This window comes from Oncorhynchus masou, chromosome 21 (assembly GCF_036934945.1).
Source record: "Oncorhynchus masou masou isolate Uvic2021 chromosome 21, UVic_Omas_1.1, whole genome shotgun sequence".
Classification (NCBI taxonomy): Eukaryota; Metazoa; Chordata; class Actinopteri; order Salmoniformes; family Salmonidae; genus Oncorhynchus; species Oncorhynchus masou.
The window spans coordinates 50,733,490-50,755,098 of NC_088232.1; the positions used below are offsets into that span (position 1 = coordinate 50,733,490).

Sequence of the window (21,609 nt, forward strand, 5' to 3'; positions counted from 1 at the left end):
CATTCATTCAAACAGCACTTTAGTGCATTTTGCCAGCAGCTCTTCCTTGTGCTTCAAGCATTGCACTGTTTATGACTTCAAGCCTATCAACTCCCGAGATTAGGCTGGTGTAACCGATGGGAAATGGCTAGCTAGTTAGCGGGGTGCACGCTAATAGCATTTCAAATGTCACTCGCTCTGAGACTTGGAGTGGTTGTTCCCCTTGCTTTGCATGGGTAACTAACTAAAGTGCCTATAAGAACATCCAATAGTCAAAGGTATATGAAATACAAATGGTATAAAGAGAAATAGTCTTATAAATACTATATTAACTACAACCTAAAACCTCTTACCTTGGAATATTGAAGTCTCATGTTAAAAGGAACCATCATATGTTCTCATGTCCTGAACAAGGAACTTAAACATGAGCTTTTTTTACATGGCACATATTGCACTTTTACTTTATTCTCCAACACTTTGTTTTTGCATTATTTAAACCAAATTTAACATGTTTCATTATGTTTCATTATCTATTTGAGGCTAAATAGATTTTTATTGATGTATTAAATTAAAATAAGTGTTCAATCAGTATGGTTGAAATTGTCATTATTACAAATTAATTAAAAATAAATAAAGAAAATACAAAAGTCGTCCGATTAATCGGTATCGGCCTTTTTGGTCCTCCAATAAATCGGTATTGGCGTTAAAATCATATTGGCGTTTTCAACCCCAGATATCATAAAATCAATTTGCAACCATTCAAATGTTGGTGTGACTACTACCCCTGAAATCAATGCAGGAAAACACCCATAACTGTAAACTAACTAGTCACCCCCCCAATTCATTTGTTTGATATCATGAGGCAGTAGGAAATTCTTATGACATGAATGGAGGAGGTTTTATTCACACATCCAAGACGTAAACATCCCTACCTTACAGGAACCCAGTCTGCCTTCCTATTGATGTAGTTCTGTTATTCCCACAGATCAGTTAGAAGAGAACAGGAGAGACATGTCTCTGTCTCATTTTTATTTTTTTGTAATTTTATTTCATCTTTATCGTTCAAGGACACATTCTTATAAGTGGGTTAACTACCTTGTTCAGGGGCGGAACGACAGATTTTTTTCTTGTCAGCTCAGGGATTCGATCCAGCAACCTTTCGGTTACTGGCCCAACGCTCTAACCTCTGGCGGCTCCCTGCCGCCCCATATGCATGATTACTATCCAACACAAGTGGCTTACAGATCTGGGTTCTCTCAAGTACGAGCTTTGGAATGTCAGATAAGTGGGGTTTGCACTTTTGGAACTATTCCATTGAGTTAATTGTGCCAAGCAGGCTCAATCAAGCATAGTATTTGAACGAAACTGAACTGAACACAGGTCTGGTCCTTTTTATCTTCACAATATCCTTTCACTGGTTTCCTCCAATCTTTCAGAAACAAATAGCGACCTTTTCAAACCCACTACTGAGTCAAGATTAGAATTAGATAAGACATAAGACTAGAAGAGGAAGAAAAACTTAAAAACAGATGCCGGTGGTTTTGGTAATATTGTTTTTTAAAGTTTATGATCATTTAATTTACAAATCAATACTAAAATGTGTTTAAGAGAATAATCCCCCACAAGTATTAATAGCATAACCAAATCAAAATGTAATTGTTCTTCTAAAAATTAAGCCAACTCTATACAAGATTGGTTGTTCTTTCTTCCGTATTTTCCTATTCTATAGCAGACATACGTTTTAAATGACAACCACAATAACGGTAAGTCGACTTGATTCTAAAAAATAAAAATAAACATTTTTAGCCTTGCACTTCCAAACATCCCACAATTTGGTTGGACATTATTTCCTGTGGACCGTGAAATGTAATACATGAGAAAGACTAATTTAATTTACAGATAACGAGAGAACAGAAGGAGACACACATTGAGTTTCTGTCTATGGATATCAAATCAAGTTGCTTCATTGGGATACGACAGAAGGCTATGCAACGGATCAAGTGTAACTGACGCACATTGTAGAAAACAGACACGCTATATTGAGAAAAGGGTCAAACTCTGAATAAGAAACATATTTCTATGCTAGGCCTATAGCATCTAAATAATATTTCCTCTTTCTTTTTTTATTATTTTACTTTCAATCACACCAAAAGTTGGTGTTGGAGAAATATTTGCCACAATGAGTGACCAACACATTGCAAGTAGATTGTGACAAATAGCCTACTGCTGGATATGGAATAGCCTAATAACCTAAAGGTATCATCGTGTAACCCACAAAACATGCCCTAAACTCAAATAATACTGAGAGTGAGAGAGAGAGGCCAAATACCATGGATATGTTGAGGGAAGCGACCTTGCGCTACAAGTGCAGTTCCCACAGGGCGTTATATCAATGGAATCCATATCATCACGTTCCGTATTATCACCGTCCGGGTTTATCAGATGTATTTATCACCATGATGAGCACGAGGCTATACAACCACTAGATCGGAAACACACATTATGATTAACTAATAACTAATATGGGTGTTCATTACTACTAATCGAATATTTCATATTATAGGCGGTCATTATGGTCTGCCCAGAAACCCAAATTATGAGATTGATAATGCATTGCCAGAATCTGTTCTGAATTATTGAGTTCGGCCATCGACATGGGATATTCTAACGTGATGACAGGCTGTGGTATAATATCAGAAGTAGGGGTTCCGGTGGATGCAGGCGAGGAATGACTATGGTCACTGACTAAGCGTAGTAAAGCGGTTATAAGCATGTTATTACATCGTCACTCACTCAATTAGCATTTACATTAAATATGACGTATATGCGCTATGCAATTTTACCTTCGGTCCCGATGGAAGATCGGTTTGAGTCCACTCTTAATTCAGATTACACCTTTTATAAATTATGACCAGAGTCGAGGTGTAATTTAGAAAAAAACGAGCGCCCAATAGAGACGTGGTAAAACGGTGACCTACTTCCGAAGTAGCATGCTGGAGACAATATCCATGCGCTGCATTAAGAGACTGCTGTTGCGCTGGGACATCGAGTAAAATATCGTTAATAAGAGCTACGATTTTCTCAAAAGATTCCTATTATCGAAGTTTACCGAGGTCAAAATGAACTGCCAGTAATTGCAATATCTCTCTAACCTACCTTCAACGATCAAGTTGTCTTCGACAATTAAAACTTGCTGCATGAATCAAACCTGCTTCACGACACTGCGGCGCCCTGAACTATGAGAAAATCAATATCAAGCGGAAACTTTGTTACAAAGTCTTCATTGAATCAACCCCAATCGGAAAATCTCCAAACTAAATGTAAACCAATGACAACGACGTTATTGCGAGTCTTTGAAATCTAGGTTGTCCAATCAAAGTCTATTTCCTCCATGGGATGGAACAAATTCAGTTCAGGCTATCCAATGTCCACCTATCAAAACAATAAAACGGTGAAATACATTTCAAATCAATATCCAGCAATGGAAGTATAGGCCTAATTAAACCTATATGAAATCCATGCCTCTTTTGCTCCTATTGCTTTGAATAACATTTTGAACATCCCCTAGGTTATTATAGCTTACTTCTCAACCATAGCTATTCTAAACATAAAGGCTCTCTGATGTTTGCCTGAGGACTCGGAAGTTAATTCTTTCACTGCTCCATCTTCGCTGCACGCTTCAGTCTGAGACTGCCATCATTGAAGTCGTTTGTGGTGAAGTCAAAATGAAGGGGTGTTGTACAATACAAAGTAAATCAGCGATTGGATCATCTCTAACCAATCAGAGTATCAAAGACAATGAATTATTCTGGATCTAGCCCAACCCATCGGTTTCTGGGATCAATCAGAACGGTTAGAATGCGTTTGCATTCCAGAAATAGACGGGGAGGTACTCAGTTTCAGTTTCTTTCCCACAATAAATCGGGATCTGACGTCCGTGGGCGTGGCCGAGCGTTTGCCCGGAATTAGGTGTTTGGGTTGCCACGCAAACTCTGATAAATTTTCGCACTTCAAGTAAATTGTATAATGTTGAGCTAATAATTAGGCTGAGACAACTTTATGGTAATTTTAGTAAAATGTTGGCATCATGTCAAAAATCACACTTATTGAGGTAAATCATAATTGGTCTCATCAATATTACATTTGTAGTGTATGATAAACAGCTGTAACAGGCCTCCTGTCTGATTTAATGGAGTATGAAAACTGCTAAATACAGTAGGCAGACAGCAGAGAGCTTGACCCCCTACACTGAATCAGCAGCTAAATTGCATTCTGAGCACTTTCCCCTCACTTAGCATGACATTTAACACCTAAGTCTTTCCTTTCTGAGTGGAACCAACGTTAATGTCTTTGTGCAATGATTTTTAATGACAGTATAGATTCATTCTGACTCTAGTTTTAATTGGACAATATCATGCACCAATTCCCCTATTCTGAATGAGTGAATATGAACAAAAAACATATTCCTCCTATCTTCAAATGAGTCATACCTGTTCATTAAAGCGCAACTGAAGGAAATAAACAACTGATACTAAGTGGCCTATGTGTGACATTTATTCTAGTGTCAAAATTGACTACAAAGTGTAAATAGGATCATTTTGTTCATAAATTCAGCGAGTTCGTCAGGACTTACTTGAGGGTTAAAAGAGTCTAAAATAATTTGGTTTGAAATATACTTCATTATCAAAAGTAAAAGTCTAAATAATTTCACATTCCTTATATTACGCAAACCAGATGGCATAATTTATTTTAATTTTACAGATTGCCAGGGACACACTCCAACACTCTGACATAATTTACAAATTAAGTATTTGTGTTTAGTGAGTCCACCAGATCAGATGCAGTAGGGATGGTCTCTTTAAAAGTGTGAGAATTTGACCATTTTCCTGTCCTGCTAAGCATTCGAAATGTAATGACTACTTTTGGTTGTCAGGGGAAATTTATGGAGTAAAAAGTACATTATTTTCTTTTGGAATGTTGCGGACAAGTAAAAGATGTACAACAAAAAAATGAATAGTAAAGTAAAGTACATTTACCCCAAAAAAACTATTTACTGTAAGTAGTATTTTAAAGTATTTTTTACTTAAGTACTTTACACCACTGAAAACCTCCTCGGCAAAAACATGTCTGAATGATTTTCAGATTTCTTGAGTTAACTTTGATTCATTCTGACAATTTTGAGGAAGTGATACTGGCCTTGTTACTATGGTGTCTAATGGGGGACAAACATCAGTAACTGCTACATCGAACCGCATCCCCAAGACTGAAATTAAGTTTTTCTTAATGAGAAACAGAGAAACACATGCGGAACAGGTACAGTCAGTTACTCTTTCAAGCTCCACACGGAAGAAAATGGACTGAAACCGCGAGGGTCTACAAATCAACATAGATCATTCCAATAAGAAACTTTCATTTTTTTTTTCTGTTGAAAAACCTTTTCCATTACGTGCATTAATGAATGCAAACCAGGTGCCATGAGAATTTTTTTTTTAAATTTAGCATCCCTTTGAAACAGTGGTGTAAAGTACTTAAATAAAAATACTTTAATGATGTACTACTTAAGTAGTTTTTGGGGGTATCTGTACTTTCCTATTAATATGTTTGACTACTTTTACTTCACTCCATTCCTAAAGTGAATTATGTACTTTTTATTCCATAAATTTTTCCCTGACAACCAAAAGTACTCGTTACATTTTGAATGCTTAGCAGAACAGGAAAATTATCCAATTCACACACTTATCAGGAGAACATTACTTATCATCCCTACTGCCTTTGATCTGGCGGACTCACTAAACACAAATGCTTTTGTTTGTAAACAAAGTCTGAATTGTGGAGTGTAACCCTGGCTATCCGTAAAAAAAATTAAAAAATTAATGTACCGGTAAAAAAATAAATAAATTGTGACGTCTGGTTTGCTTGATAGAAGGAATTGTTTATTATTCATTACTTTTACTTTTGATACTTAAGTATATTTAAAACCAAATACTTTTACTCAAGTAGTATTTTACTGGGTGACTTTCACTTTCACTTGAGTCATTTTCTATTATGGTATCTTTACTTTTACTCAAGTGTGACAATGTAGTACTTTTTCCACCACTGCTTTGAAACAACTTTCATGATCACTATAAAGCAGGATAGAGAGAGATACAAATGACACCAATTTGAAAAGTTTACAAAAGCTTCAAAATCAGTTAATAAAGTACGGTAGTGTAGTTACTACATCAAAAGTTATTTACCATTAATATTGGCGCAGCATGTCAGGTGTTGAATGCTTGAATGTACAGAAGACGTACACAAACTTCAAACTGTTTGATGCTTGCCATGAACTCAACAGGCAGCAAATGTGAACATTCATTTGTACACATTCGTGTGCACAGATTTGTAGATGACAGTTCACAACTTCTGTTCAGATAGGAGATGACACAGGAAGTCTAGTTAGCTTCAGCTCAGCTTCAAAGAGCAGGGCAAGATGCCAGGGACAGTGACATATGGAGCTGAGAGAGTGAGCAAGTGAGAGGAGACTTGAAACTAACTACTGTGTTGTGTGTGTGTGTGTGTGTGTGTGTGTGTGTGTGTGTGTGTGTGTGTGTGTGTGTGTGTGTGTGGAAACTTGAAACTAACCAGTGTGTGTGTGAGTGAGAGTGAGAGTGAGAGTGAGAGTGAGAGAGTGAGTGATTGGGAGTCTACTTGCGGTCAGCATTTTAGATCTCATCACATCAACTCACGTGGACATTTTTTAGTTCCAACCTGGCCCTTAGTTGACAGCTTTTCTACACCAGTATATAAAAGGTTGACATGCCTCTCAAAAACCATCAGGAACAATGGACCTCAATGCCCAATTTAATTCATCTGTCACTTTGAAGGACACTTTATGCCATGTGCTCTGTGCTTTTCAGTGAAAGATAAGAGACATACAAAACCCCTCGGGGTGACAGCGTCTGACTCCTAAAACAGGAGTTACTGTCCCTCACCCTGTAAATACTCAAGTGTGATAAGAGAGAATCCTGGGAGCCCTTCAAATCTATTGCAGCTGTGGATCCACCAACAGCTGACGTTGGTTGGTTTCAGTGGCCGTTTCCCCTCGAAACAGACCAGTACATTTCACAGCTGTGGCATTTGGCTTGATTCCAGGTAGTGGCTGATGTGTTTGAAGATTGTAGCGTGGCCATATGAAATACGTTATCCTCAACATTAGAGCAAGTTTAAGAACCGACAGCTTTGCATGTGATTTATGAAATATTCCACGCTGGGATTAACTTAATTCAGGCATGACTATGTTGCACCATCAGTGGATGCAACTTCAATGCCCTTGGAGTCTTTATTATGTGTTTAAAAAGGCTTTTGCTGTCTGGTATCACAGCACTGCAAATGCGGTTTGTGACTGAAGGTGGTTCTCATCTTCAGAGAGTAGTTTATTACAAAGATAACCTCCGGGCTGTCATGTTACTTTTTCTTATCACTAAGCACAAACTCTGTTTGTGATATCACCAATGATAATCTTGACACTCATAGAATTAGATACAATTATACATCATCTATTTGATTAGATGATCTGCAGAAGCATAACTGCACATAAGATTTCTTTAACGACTTGGTGGCAGCAGTAAGGTCATTCATTGTCCATCCGTCCATCATCGACACTGAAGCGAATTCGGGGTGTAGCCCCCGATCGGGACTCGATCCCCGGTCCAGTGACGGTCAACTCAACACCTCAGCCATTACGCCAAACCTCTTGACTAGATCACTAAGTGTTGGGTTAAGGTTGCTACAATACAATCAATCCATACACTCTAACCACATGAGAGTTGTCTATTTTAGAAAGTGACACCAGCAGAGATAAACCATCAATGGGCTTCTCTTCCCCTTTAAATTATTTTTGAATGACTGCCCTTGAAACAGGCTCTACCTAGAAAGTGAACCATACAATTTTTATGTATAATTTATATAGTGAACAAAAATATAAAACGCCATATGTGGTGTTGGTTCCATGATTCATGAGCTGAAATAAAAGAACCCAGAAATGTTCAAAGTTTATTTCTCAAAAAATGTGTTTACATCCCTGTTAGTCCACCTGACAAGTGTCTCATAACAAGAAGCTCATGTTTAACCTTTATTTAACTTGGCAAGTCAGTTAAGAACAAATTTTTATTTACAATGAATGACAACCTACCGTCATTCAGGGCCGAACGACGACCTTGTCAGCTCGGGGATTCGATCCAGCAACATTTGCTCTAACCACTAGGCTACCTGCCGCCCCATTAAAGAGCATGATCATTACACAGGTGCACCTTGTGGTGGGTACAAGAAAAGGCCTCTCTAAAATGTGCATTTTTGTCACACAACACAATGCCACAGATGTCTCAAGTTGAGGGAGCTTGCAATAAAATAAAATAAAAAACTGTCAAGTGTCAAAATGACTGAAATGCTTACGTACAATCCATTCGCTTCACCAAAAACGCAGTTAAGAAAAATACACTAAAAAAAGTAATAAAAAGTTACAAATAAGTAAAGAACAGCAGTTAAATAACAATAGCGAGGCTATATACAGGGGGTACAGGTAGAGAGTCTATGTGCGGTGGCACCGGTTATTCGAGGTAATATATACATGTAGGTAGAGTTATTAAAGTGATTATGCAAAGATAATAATGGATGTGTGTGTAACCACATCAGTCAAGGACCTCCACTTTCTGGCTTCTTAACCTGCAGGATTGTCTGAGTCCAGCCACCGGACAGTTGATGAAACTGTGGGTTTGCACAAACAAATAATTTCTGCACAAACTATCCAAAACTGTCTCAGGGAAGCTCATCTACTCCTTTAAAAGTGAGCTTGCACCACGGGACTTAGAGGTAGCTAGCGTCATGGCTTCATTGCTCCAGACCACCACAAGGGGGAGTTAGAGCACTCATTATGCATTTGGGTCCCAAGTTTTTATATGACCAATCATATCGAGTGGTTCCAATGACAAATTTTGACTCGAGCCACCTTGCCTTGTGGCGTGCTTCAACAAAGATGGCTGACAAAACATTATGGCGGAACCCATTGTAAGTTGCAATAATGTCATAACGAGTCAAGCAAAAATGTACAATTGAGCGGAATGTGTTAGTTAATGTAGAGAAAACATTTGTGCATATTTTTGTCATATAGTTAATTTTACGAAAATCGCTATTTAGAAAGTTATCTGACTAGCTAATATTAGCCAGCTAGCTAGTGTTAGGAGATTGAATTTGTAATTCGTATTGTTGAATGTTTTAGGGACTCTTGAGAAACCAGGCTGTCGTCTTGTGAAACAGTGGATGTAAAGAATCTAGCTAGCTATAGCATGTACTGCAAATTGAATGTACAATTGTGTAAGCTCGCCTTGCAATGCAGCTGAAGTAACATAGCTAGCTAACCATTTACTTGCTTACTTGGTAGTGGAGGATAAAAATAACTGTATGCCTATGGATGTGTAGCTATCTATAGTATGTAGCTGATCTGTGTATGGACCCTAAAACGTTTGGTATGAATATTAGTTCAGAACCTATCTATGAACCTCAGCTATGATAGTGATTGGGATGGCAGGGTAGCCTAGTGATTAGAGTGTTGGACTAGTAACCGAAAGGTTGCAAGTTCAAATCCCCGAGCTGACAAGGTACAAATCTGTAGTTCTGCCCATGAACAGGCAGTTCTGTTCCTAGGCCGTCATTGAAAATAAGAATTTGTTCTTAACTGACTCGCCTAGTTAAATAAAGATACAATTTTATTTTATCAACTTCAAGTCTGAATGGCATTAATGAAGCCAATAAGTTGGGAGTAGAATATAATAAACTTTATTGTGCCAAGGATGCACATCCTATGTACTGTACTGTAGTTATTACCACACATGAGATTCCCACATTGTAGCCTGTACAATGAATATATTCACTGATCATGTACTCTTCCTTGGCAAATAAAGGTTCGGTTCAGGTATGAATCTCTGAGACATTATTTTTCAGTCCATTATTTTAATGACGCTGTGTCTGTTGACTGGAGTGATGCTTAGAATTCCATAAAAAATGTATCCCTTTTATTTTACCACTACAATCTGTTCATCGGGCGAAACTGGAAAAAAACAACGTGTAGAAAGTAAACATCCACACCTCGATGGTGTCAACTGTGCTTATGTCTGCGTAATGAAAGAATAAAAGCTTCGACGTTTTCTAGCCAAGTGATCGATGACAAACGAGCTCGCTGCCCAGAGTTACATAATTACAAAGAGGAGATTCTCCTGATTAAAATGGTGCCCATGTAACAGTTTTGCTTCCGTCCCTCTCCTCTCCCTTACCTGGGCTCAAACCAGGGACCCTCGTTACCCATCTCTCCACAAATGCCGTTGCCCTTAAAGGGAACAACTACTTCAAGGTCTCAGAGTGAGTGACGCCACCGATTGAAACGCTATTGGCTCGCACCCCGCTAACTACCTAGCCATTTCACACCAGCAACACCCGATTTTGAAAAAAATCTAAATATACACATCGCGAGATATTTGGCGAAAGACAGACATGCCCACATTTTCCTGATTGGAAACAATGGGAAGACCGCAGAGCTCCAATATTATTTTATTTGTTTACGTTTTAACTACAAAACAACGTGAGCAGGTCTCATTGCCAACAATAGCTAAGCAGGAATTGTGACGTTGAACAATAAGTTGGGATTAGAACGTTCGGAAGATGAGTTGGTGCCACGGTGCTCAATAGAACTAATAGGAGATGGCAGGGTGAAAAATACACTAAAATAAGGTATTTCGCGATTACTTCAAAATGACGGCAAGCAGCTGAAAATATGATCATATTATGAAACTGGGCTCCGCGGTGGATGCAATGAAGTAGTTATCAGAAAATAACGTTGTTAAAAATGTAATGTGTCCAGCCTACTATCTACATGGATTTCAGAGCACTCTCGTCTGAGTGTACCAGAGCGCAGAATAAATTACTTTACGAGCACTCAACACCCGTTGAATATGGCCGGTGTCAGTAAAATATGTAATTCAATTGTTTCCAGCAGCACATTTACACTCACCAACGCTCTGGTCTGCTAGGCCGAGTAAAATGGTCAGAGTTGTCTCATTTGTGTCTGGAAGTAGGTAGCCAACGTTAGCTTGGGTACTTGACTGCCGTTGTAAAGGCCAGAACCCTCAAAGGAACCCTAGTCCCCGGCCCGAAAGTCCACTGTGCGCTCCGAGAGCAAAACGGCCTGAATTTACAAACTGACAATTTTTCTCTGAATGGAAACACCATAATATTAATCTAATTAATTAAGCCAAATTTCTTAAAATCAATCCCATATACTATGTAATTACAAAAAAGGTCTTAAATTCTCTGGTAATGTCAATACGGAATACCATCAAATGCTTCTCAAAGATGCCCTCTGGTGGTCAAACTAGCAATAACTTGCAGTAACAGAAGAAATGGCTGAGAATTAAATGACGTGCCACAGAATGCTGCAGCAGCATGCAGGGTGTGCCGCAGTCTGCCGCAACTTTTAAAGGAGGAACCACTGTACATGCTCGTCGTCCTCACCAGGGTCTTGACCTGACTGCAATTCGGCATGGTAACTAACTTCCGTCGGCAAATGCTCACCTTCCATGGCCACTGGCATGCTGGAGAAGTGTGCTCTTCACAGATGAAACCCCGGTTTCAACTGTACCGTCCAGACAGGTTGTATGGTGTTGTGTGGGCAAACTGTAAAATCTTTCAAATTGTTGCATGTTGCGTTTATTTATATATATTTTTTTTTTTTTCAGTGCAACATAATAAATAGGAACGAGCTGCCAGTGCTTTACTACTGTATGGCTTGGAGCTAAGAGGAACAGTAAAAGGTCTTGACAAGCTATTTCAGATATTGATAAAAGTGAATGAGAATCATCACGATGGAAATGGATTAAAATAAAAAAAATAAAAACACATTCCCCTAAACTGATAGCCTGGTCGAAGAAAAAGGGATGAGAATAAATAAGCAAAAAAATAAATTAACGATGGCTTTAGTCTGTTCTTTTTAGTGCCACTACCAGTGAGAACAATAGTGTATTCAGTGAAACGCTCAGAACTTCATAGATTACTCAGTCATATCATTGCCAGTCAGTCATATCATTGCCAGTTAGTCACATCGGTTTTACACAAGATTTGATTTGAATACATTTCTCTCTGGACGTTCTGTAATGCTGCACCCTTTGGAACAGACCCCGATGCTGAGCATCCATGTGACCCATCTGCATCCAGCTCTGGCTGTGTTACACAGGCAGCCCAATTCTGATATTTTGTCAATTCTTGGCAAAAGAGCTGACCTGATTGCTCAAAAGACCACTTAGTGGAATTCAGGCAGAAAACATCACGTATTCATTTAACCACTTACTGGAAAGTAAATGACAATAGATTAGGTTGGCAATAAATTGGCATTAGGCTCTGCAGATTCAGGGAAGCTCACTGCCATAGCAAAGCTCAACCATTACAAAAGCATAGCCCAAACAGGTGGAGGCTGGGGTGGAAATTCAGAAAAACAGACACGCATGGCGATGGCGAGTAAGGCATGTTACAGCAACAGCAGATCACCAAGAACCACCAGCGCATTGTGGCCATCAGAGGATGTGCAGAAACTGGTCAACTACATAGACCTCCACGTTAAGGTAGGGTGATGAATATAACTAAATAGATCTCCACGTTAAGGTAGGGTGATGAATATAACTAAATAGACCACCATGTTAAGGTAGGGTGATGAATAGAACTAAATAGACCTCCATGTTAAGGTAGGGTGATGAATATAACTAAATAGACCACCATGTTAAGGTAGGGTGATGAATCTAACTACATAGACCTCCACGTTAAGGTAGGGTGATGAATAGAACTAAATAGACCTCCACGTTAAGGTAGGGTGATGAATCTAACTACATAGACCTCCACGTTAAGGTAGGGTGATGAATATAACTAAATAGACCTCCACATTAAGGTAGGGTGATGAATATAACTACATAGACCTCCACGTTAAGGTAGGGTGATGAATATAACTAAATAGACCTCCACGTTAAGGTAGGGTGATGAATATAACTAAATAGACCACCATGTTAAGGTAGGGTGATGAATATAACTAAATAGACCTCCACATTAAGGTAGGGTGATGAATATAACTACATAGACCTCCACGTTAAGGTAGTGTGGTGAATATAACTAAATAGACCATGTTAAGCTAGTGTGATGAATCTAACTACATAGACCTCCATGTTAAGCTAGTGTGATGAATATAACTAAATAGACCTATGTTAAGGTAGTGTGATGAATATAACTAAATAGACCTCAACATTAAGGCAGGGTGATGAATCTAACTAAACAGACCTCCACATTAAGGTAGGGTGATGAATATAACTACATAGACCACATTAAGGTAGTGTGAGGAATCTAACTACATAGACCTCCATGTTAAGGTAGTGTGGTGAATATAACTAAATAGACCACGTTAAGCTAGTGTGATGAATCTAACTACATAGACCTCCATGTTAAGGTAGTGTGGTGAATATAACTAAATAGACCATGTTAAGCTAGTGTGATGAATCTAACTACATAGACCTCCATCTTAAGCTAGTGTGATGAATATAACTAAATAGACCTATGTTAAGGTAGTGTGATGAATATAACTAAATAGACCTCAACATTAAGGCAGGGTGATGAATCTAACTAAACAGACCTCCACATTAAGGTAGGGTGATGAATATAACTACATAGACCACATTAAGGTAGTGTGAGGAATCTAACTACATAGACCTCCATGTTAAGGTAGTGTGGTGAATATAACTAAATAGACCTATGTTAAGGTAGTGTGATGAATATAACTAAATAGACCTCCAACTTAAGGCAGGGTGATGAATCTAACTAAACAGACCTCCACATTAAGGTAGGGTGATGAATATAACTACATAGACCACATTAATATAATCTAAACATAGACCTCCATGTTAAGGTAGTGTGGTGAATTAACTAAATAGACCACGTTAAGCTAGTGTGATGAATCTAACTAAATAGACCTCCATGTTAAGGTAGTGTGATGAATATAACTAAATAACCATGTTAAGCTAGTGTGATGAATCTAACTACATAGACCTCCATCTTAAGCTAGTGTGATGAATATAACTAAATAGACCTATGTTAAGGTAGTGTGATGAATATAACTAAATAGACCTCAACGTTAAGGCAGGGTGATGAATCTAACTAAACAGACCTCCACATTAAGGTAGGGTGATGAATATAACTAAATAGACCATGTTATTAAGGTTAAGCTAGTGTGATGAATCTAACTAAATAGACCTCCATGTTATTAAGGTAGGGTGATGAATCTAACTAAATAGACCTCCATGTTATAAGGTAGGGTGATGAATCTAACTAAACAGACCTCCACATTAAGGTAGGGTGATGAATATAACTAAATAGACCTCCATGTTGTTAAGGTAGTGTGATGAATATAACTAAATAGACCACGTTAAGCTAGTGTGATGAATCTAACTACATAGACCTCCATGTTAAGCTAGTGTGATGAATATAACTAAATAGACCACGTTAAGCTAGTGTGATGAATCTAACTACATAGACCTCCAACTTAAGCTAGTGTGATGAATATAACTAAATAGACCTATGTTAAGGTAGGGTGATGAATATAACTAAATAGACCTCCATGTTATTAAGGCAGGGTGATGAATCTAACTAAACAGACCTCCATGTTAAGGTAGGGTGATGAATAGAACATTAAATAGAATCTAACCGACCTCCATGTTATTAAGGTAGGGTGATGAATCTAACTAAATAGACCATGTTAAGGTAGGGTGATGAATCTAACTAAATAGACCTCCATGTTAAGGTAGGGTGATGAATATAACTAAATAGACCTCCATGTTATTAAGGTAGGGTGATGAATATAACTAAATAGACCATGTTAAGCTAGTGTGATGAATATAACTAAATAGACCTCCATGTTAAGGTAGTGTGATGAATATAACCAAATAGACCTCAACGTTAAGGCAGGGTGATGAATCTAACTAAATAGACCTCCATGTTATTAAGGCAGGGTGATGAATCTAACTAAACAGACCTCCATGTTAAGGTAGGGTGATGGATATAACTAAATAGACCGCCACGTTAAGGTAGGGTGATGAATAGAACTAAATAGACCTCCACGTTAAGGTAGGGTGATGAATATAACTAAATAGACCATGTTAAGCTAGTGTGATGAATATAACTAAATAGACCTCCATGTTATTAAGGCAGGGTGATGAATCTAACTAAACAGACCTCCATGTTAAGGTAGGGTGATGGATATAACTAAATAGACCTCCATGTTATTAAGGCAGGGTGATGAATCTAACTAAACAGACCTCCATGTTAAGGTAGGGTGATGAATAGAACTAAATAGACCGCCACGTTAAGGTAGGGTGATGAATAGAACTAAATAGACCTCCACGTTAAGGTAGGGTGATGAATCTAACTAAATAGACCTCCATGTTAAGGTAGGGTGATGAATATAACTAAATAGACCTCCATGTTATTAAGGTAGGGTGATGAATAGAACTAAATAGACCGCCACGCTAAGGTAGGGTGATGAATATAACTAAATAGACCACCATGTTAAGGTAGGGTGATGAATCTAACTAAATAGACCACCATGTTAAGGTAGGGTGATGAATCTAACTAAATAGACCACCATGTTAAGGTAGGGTGATGAATATAACTAAATAGACCTCCATGTTTAGGTAGGGTGATGAATCTAATTGGTGCAACATCAGCTGATGAAACTGGGGTTTCCTGTCTGACCTGGCTTTGCTTCATAAAGATCATTACTGGGCTGCCTGTGTAAACGCAGGCTCTGCTACCTCGGCTATTAAGTTAGGGGCCAACGATCGTCCACAAAACAATCACTTAGGGTAAGGTCAGAGTCTTATGGCTTCCATCTGCTCAGTAATCAAAACAAAACCATCTCAGATATTCTTGTTGCTCCAGTGTACAACTGTACAATATTGCATCTGATGTCCAAAGACCACTTTTCCACATGAACTCTTATTACTATCCAAGTGCACAGATTCTACTTTTTTCATGAATTGCATATTTAAAAGAGGATTATTAATTCAGAATAAAGAGAGTGACAAAGCAGGCAGTGCAAGTAACCAGCAGGGCACTTTGTGGAAGAAGACTTCCTGTATGGCTTTAGGCTTCCATTCATGGTGCATTACACATAGGCTCTGACATCTCTGGAGGCTACTGCAAAGTGACATCTTGTCACAGCCTTCACATAACCGATTCGCAACATTTCATTAAAAAGGGGCAATCAAACAATAAAGAGGTCACCCGCCACCTTTTTGGTTAAACATCTTATGGACGGGGCTGGAGAAATGTAACCATTCGCAAATTCATAGACGGGGCTATGGATGCAAGGACAGACCATCTGTGAGATCAGAATTATAGCTTTAACCATGTTAAGGCTATAGAGTGTTTGTTTACAATTACATTGTTTACAAAACAATTGAGTAAAACAAGCTTATATATTGGGTTCTGATGGTCTTAGTTTATTTTAAAGAAGGTTCAATGCAGATGATTTATTTCTCAATATCAAATCCTTTCTGGGTAACAATGAAGTACTTGTGATTGTTTTCAATTAAAATGGTCAAAAAATGAACAGAAATGTAGCTAGGACTGTCTGTGAGTGGTCTGAGTGGGAAGGGGAAAACTGAAAACTAGCCGTTAGTGGCAGAGAGGATTGGAACTCTTTCTCATTGATCTATTGGCAGAGAGGATTGGAACTCTTTCTCATTGATCTATTGGCAGAGAGGATTGGAACTCTTTCTCATTGATCTATTGGCAGAGAGGATTGGAACTCTTTCTCATTGATCTATTGGCAGAGAGGATTGGAACTCTTTCTCATTGATCTATTGGCAGAGAGGATTGGAACTCTTTCTCATTGATCTATTGGCAGAGAGGATTGGAACTCTTTCTCATTGATCTATTGGCAGAGAGGATTGGAACTCTTTCTCATTGATCTATTGGCAGAGAGGATTGGAACTCTTTCTCATTGATCTATTAACTAAATTTACCACCTGGCTAAAACTCAATCCCAACAAAACAGGATACAATGTTGAGCGTTCATTCCAAACAACTCTTTCACTAAAAGGGCATTTTCATAATTTCACAGTACTATTCCAATCTCATAGTGTGGAAACATAAAAAAACACAGGAAAACTACATTTTTGGACTGCACTGGGCATGTAAGTTCATGAGGCATGTACAAGTTATATTCTTCAAGAATCAATGAGTTTATATCATGAATTTAAAAAAAAAGAAATTGATGCAAGGGACTTATTGTTACAGCAAACATGTTTGGCAATACAGTGCATTTGGAAGGTATTCAGACCCCTTGACCTTTTCCAAATTTTGATAAATTATAGCCTTATTATAAAAGTAATTAAATTACTTTTTTCCTGTGTACATTCATCAATGTGCACACACACACCACCACATAATGACAAAGCAAGAACAGGTTCTGAAATGTTTGCTAATTTATTAAAAAATAAAAAACGGAAATATGACATTTACAGTTAAAGTCGGAAGTTTACATACACCTTAGCCAACTACATTTAAACTCGGTTATTCACAATTCCTGACATTTAATCAGAATAAAAAGTCCCTGTCTTAGGATCACCACTTTATTTTAAGAATGTGAATGAGAATAATAGTAGAGAGAATGATTTATTTCAGATTTTATTTCTTTCATCACATTCCCAGTGGGTCAGAAGTTGACATACACTCAATTAGTATTTGGTAGCATTGCCTTGAACATTTTTAACTTGGTCAAATGTTTTGGGTAGCCTTCCACAAGCTTCCCACAATAAGTTGGGTGAATTTTGACCCATTCCTCCTGACAGAGCTGGTGTAACTGAGTCAGGTTTGTTGGATCCTTGCTCACACACGCTTTTTCAGTTCTGCCCAAAACAATTCCTATAGGATTGAGTTAGGGCTTTGTGATGGCCACTCCAATACCTTGACTTTGTTGTCCTTAAGCCATTTTGCCACAACTTTGGAAGTATGCTTGGGGTCATTGTCCATTTGGAAGACCTATTGGCGACCAAGCTTAAACTTCCTGACTGATGTCTGGAAATGTTGCTTCAATATTTACACATCATTTTCCTGCTTCATGATGCTATCTATTTTGTGAAGTGCACCAGTCCATCCTGCAGCAAAGCACCCCCACAACATGATGCTGCCACCCCCGTGCTTCACGGATGGGATGGTGTTCTTTGGCTTGCAAGCCTCCCCCTTTTTCCTCCAAACATAAGGACGGTCATTATGGCCAAACAGTTCTAATTTTGTTTAATCAGACCAGAGGACATTCCTCCAAAAAGTACGATCTTTGTCCCCATGTGCAGTTGCAAACAGTATTCTGGCTTTTTCATGGCGGTTTTGGAGCAGTGGCTTCTTCCTTGCTGAGCGGCCTTTCAGGTTATGTCGATATAGGACTCATTTTACTGTGGATATGGATACTCTTGTACCTGTTTCCTCCAGCATCTTTACAAGGTCCTTTGCTGTTGTTCTGAGATTGATTTGCACTTTCTGCACCAAAGTACATTTATCTCTAGGAGTCAGAACGCGCCTGCTTCCTGAGTGGTATGACGGCTGCGTGGTCCCATGGCGTTTATACTTGCGTACGATTGTGTGTACAGATGAACGTGGTACCTTCAGGCGTTTGGAAATTGCTCCCAAGGATGAACCAGACTTGTGGTCTACAGTTTTCTTCTGTGGTCTTGGCTGATTTCTTTCGATTTTCCCATGATGTCAAGCAAAGTGGCACTGAGTTTGAAGGTAGGCCTAGAAATACATCCACAGGTACCCCTCTAATTGACTCAAATTATGTCAATTAGCCTATCAGAAGCTTCTAAAGCCATGACATCATTTTCGGGAATTTTCCAAGCTGGTTAAAAGGCACAGTCAACTTAGTGTATGTAAACTCCTGACCCACTGCAATTGTGATACAGTTAATCATAAGTGAAATAATCTGCCTGTAAACAATTGTTGGAAAAATTGTGTGTCGTGCACACAGCAGATGTCCTAAACGACTTGCCAAAACTATAGTTTGTAAACAAGAAATTTGTGGAGTGGTTGAAAAACAAGTTTTAATGACTCCAACCTATGTCTACGTAAATTTCCAACTTCAACTGTACATAAATATTCAGACCCTTTCCTCAGTACTTTTTGAATCACCTTTGGCAGCGATTACAACCTCGAGTCTTCTTGGGTACGACGCTACAATTTGGGCACACCTGTATTTGGAGAGTTTCTCCTATTACTCTCTACAGATGCTCTCAAGCTCTGTCAGGTTAGATGGGGAGCATCGCTGCACAGCTATTTTCAGGTCTCTCTAGAGATGTTCGATCAGGTTCAAGTCCGGTCTCTGGCTTGGCCACTCAAAGACATTCAGAGACTTGTCCCGAAGGCACTTCTACATTGACTTGTGCTTAGGGTCATTGTCCTGTTTGAAGGTGAACCTTCTCCCCAGTCTGAGATCCTGAGTGCTCTGGAGTAGGTTTTCATCAAGGATCTCTCTGTATTTTGCTATGTTCATCTTTCCTTCGATCCTGACTAGTCCCCCAGTCCCTGCCGCTGAAAAACATCCCCACAGCATGCTGCCACCACCATGCTACACCGTAGGGACCACCCTGATCAATCCCATTCTCCACTGACTGCTTAGTTTGGCCAGGCCGCCAGCTCTAGGAAGAGTCATGTTGGTTCCAAACTACTTCCATTTAAGAATGATGGAGTCCACTGTGTTCTTTGGGGACCTTCAATGCTGCAGACATTTTTTGGTACCCTTCCCCAGATCCGTGCTTCGGCACAATCTTGTCTCGGAGCTCTACAGACAATTCCTTCGACCTCATGGCTTGGTTTTTGCTTTAACATGCACTGTCAACTGTGGGACCTTATATAGACAGGTGTGGGCCTTTCCAAATCATGTCCAATCAATTGACTTTACCACAGGTGGACTCCAATCAAGTTGTAGAAACATCTCAAGGATGATCAAAGGAAACAGGATGCACCTGCAAGCGGTCTGAATACTTTCCGAAGGCACTGTACAGTGTAGCCTACCAGCTCTATAAAATCTGTGATTCAACATTTTTCTCCAAAAACCTTCCCAATTAAATGACTGCAAAGTAGGCCCAACTGGCAGAATGATATCATGATGATTTGTATCAATAGGGTGCACATTGGTTTTGCATACTCTGCCATCACATGTTCAATACACTGCTAGCCTAACACAAATGTACTGTGACATCCTTTCAATGTTGCTGTCCAACACCTGACACCAATACAATGGATTAGGGGGGTACCCTGTATGGGACTCAACTCCTGGTCCCTGTGACTGTCATTATGAAACCATTATACTGTCACAATCCTCGCTATATGAGTCATGATGAGGGTGGCAGGTAGCATAGCGGTTAAGAGTGTTGGGCCAATAACCGAAAGGTCGCTGGTTAGAATCCCCAAGTTGACATGTCTTCAAGTAAGGAGGGAACAGTGTAGCAAACCTTGCTCTATGAGCCACGTTACAATTCCCTTTCACGCCAGAGACCAGAGTTGTATTCCACACCCCACCGTTCGCTACAATACCAAAAGGCTAACATCTCTTGGTGAGGTTGCTAGGTGTTGTACAAAGGTTGTTTAGTATCATTACAAGGGTTACATATTTTGGGGGGTATTATTTATTTTTTCCAGCTGGCTCACCTCACGAAATGACATTTGTATGGCGTCAGGGCCAATAAATTATCCTACCTAGACTAGCTTACAACACCACAATGCAATCAATATATGCAATATTGTTTTCAAGTGAGTACAATTGTACTCTAGGCTGTAAACTGGGGTGAAAATGTCATTTGAATAATGGCACAAAAAGCCTTGTTATTTGGATCAGTTGGGTGTCTACTATCAATAGATAAGGTCTAGAAATGGCACAGTCTATTAGTCTGGCTGCATTTTTACTTCTGATACCGATGCACTGTCTGGTGCCGATCATCGTTATCCCAAATCATCTACACTGAACAAAAATAAATGCAACCTGCAACAATTTCAAATAGTTTACTGAGTTACAGTTCAGGAAAATCTATTTAAATGAATTAATTAAGCCCTCATCTATGGATTTCACATGACTGGACAAGGTCGCAGCCACGGGTGGGCCTGGGAGGACATAGGCCCACACAATGGGGAGCCAGGCCCAGCCAATCAGAATGAGGGGGTGTTTTATTTCAGCTCATGAAAAATGGGACCAACACTTTACATGTTGCGTTTATATTTTTGTTCTGTGTATATCGATGTGTGCCCAATGCCACACCTCATCTCTGATTCTTCGCTGTGCGCACAATATCAAGTGTGCCTATCGGCTATTTAGTGTAGTCTCAATCAAATGATCTATAGCTTATAGGCTACGAAGTGCATGCTGGGAGAAGCACAGAGCAAAGTTATATTTTCAAGATAGCTGCTGGGATGGTGTAAATAAAACTAGGCTGCATTACACACGGCAATGGATATTCCAACCCTGAGCCCCAGCCTGCTCTTGCTGATCAAAAACATTTGTGTGCTGCCTAACCAATCACCGTG

The 21,609-nt window shown here is 39.1% G+C and overlaps 1 protein-coding gene across 7 annotated transcripts in view; it reads right to left on the reverse strand.

Moving 5' to 3' along the window:
- Positions 1-21,609, reverse strand: part of bahd1 (bromo adjacent homology domain containing 1) — a 44,593-nt gene that overhangs the window by 13,785 nt on the left and 9,199 nt on the right. The window contains exon 1 of one of the 7 annotated variants that reach the window (XM_064928709.1): positions 3,563-3,681. The exons of 4 other annotated variants lie outside the window; for them this stretch is intronic. In XM_064928709.1, the coding sequence (XP_064784781.1) occupies positions 3,563-3,588 (26 nt within the window). In that variant the 5' untranslated portion in view covers positions 3,589-3,681. Of the gene's footprint in view, positions 1-2,822; positions 3,108-3,135; positions 3,295-3,562; positions 3,682-21,609 lie in introns of those variants that run through there. 2 more of the 7 variants (XM_064928711.1, XM_064928712.1) reach the window with 2 other exon arrangements.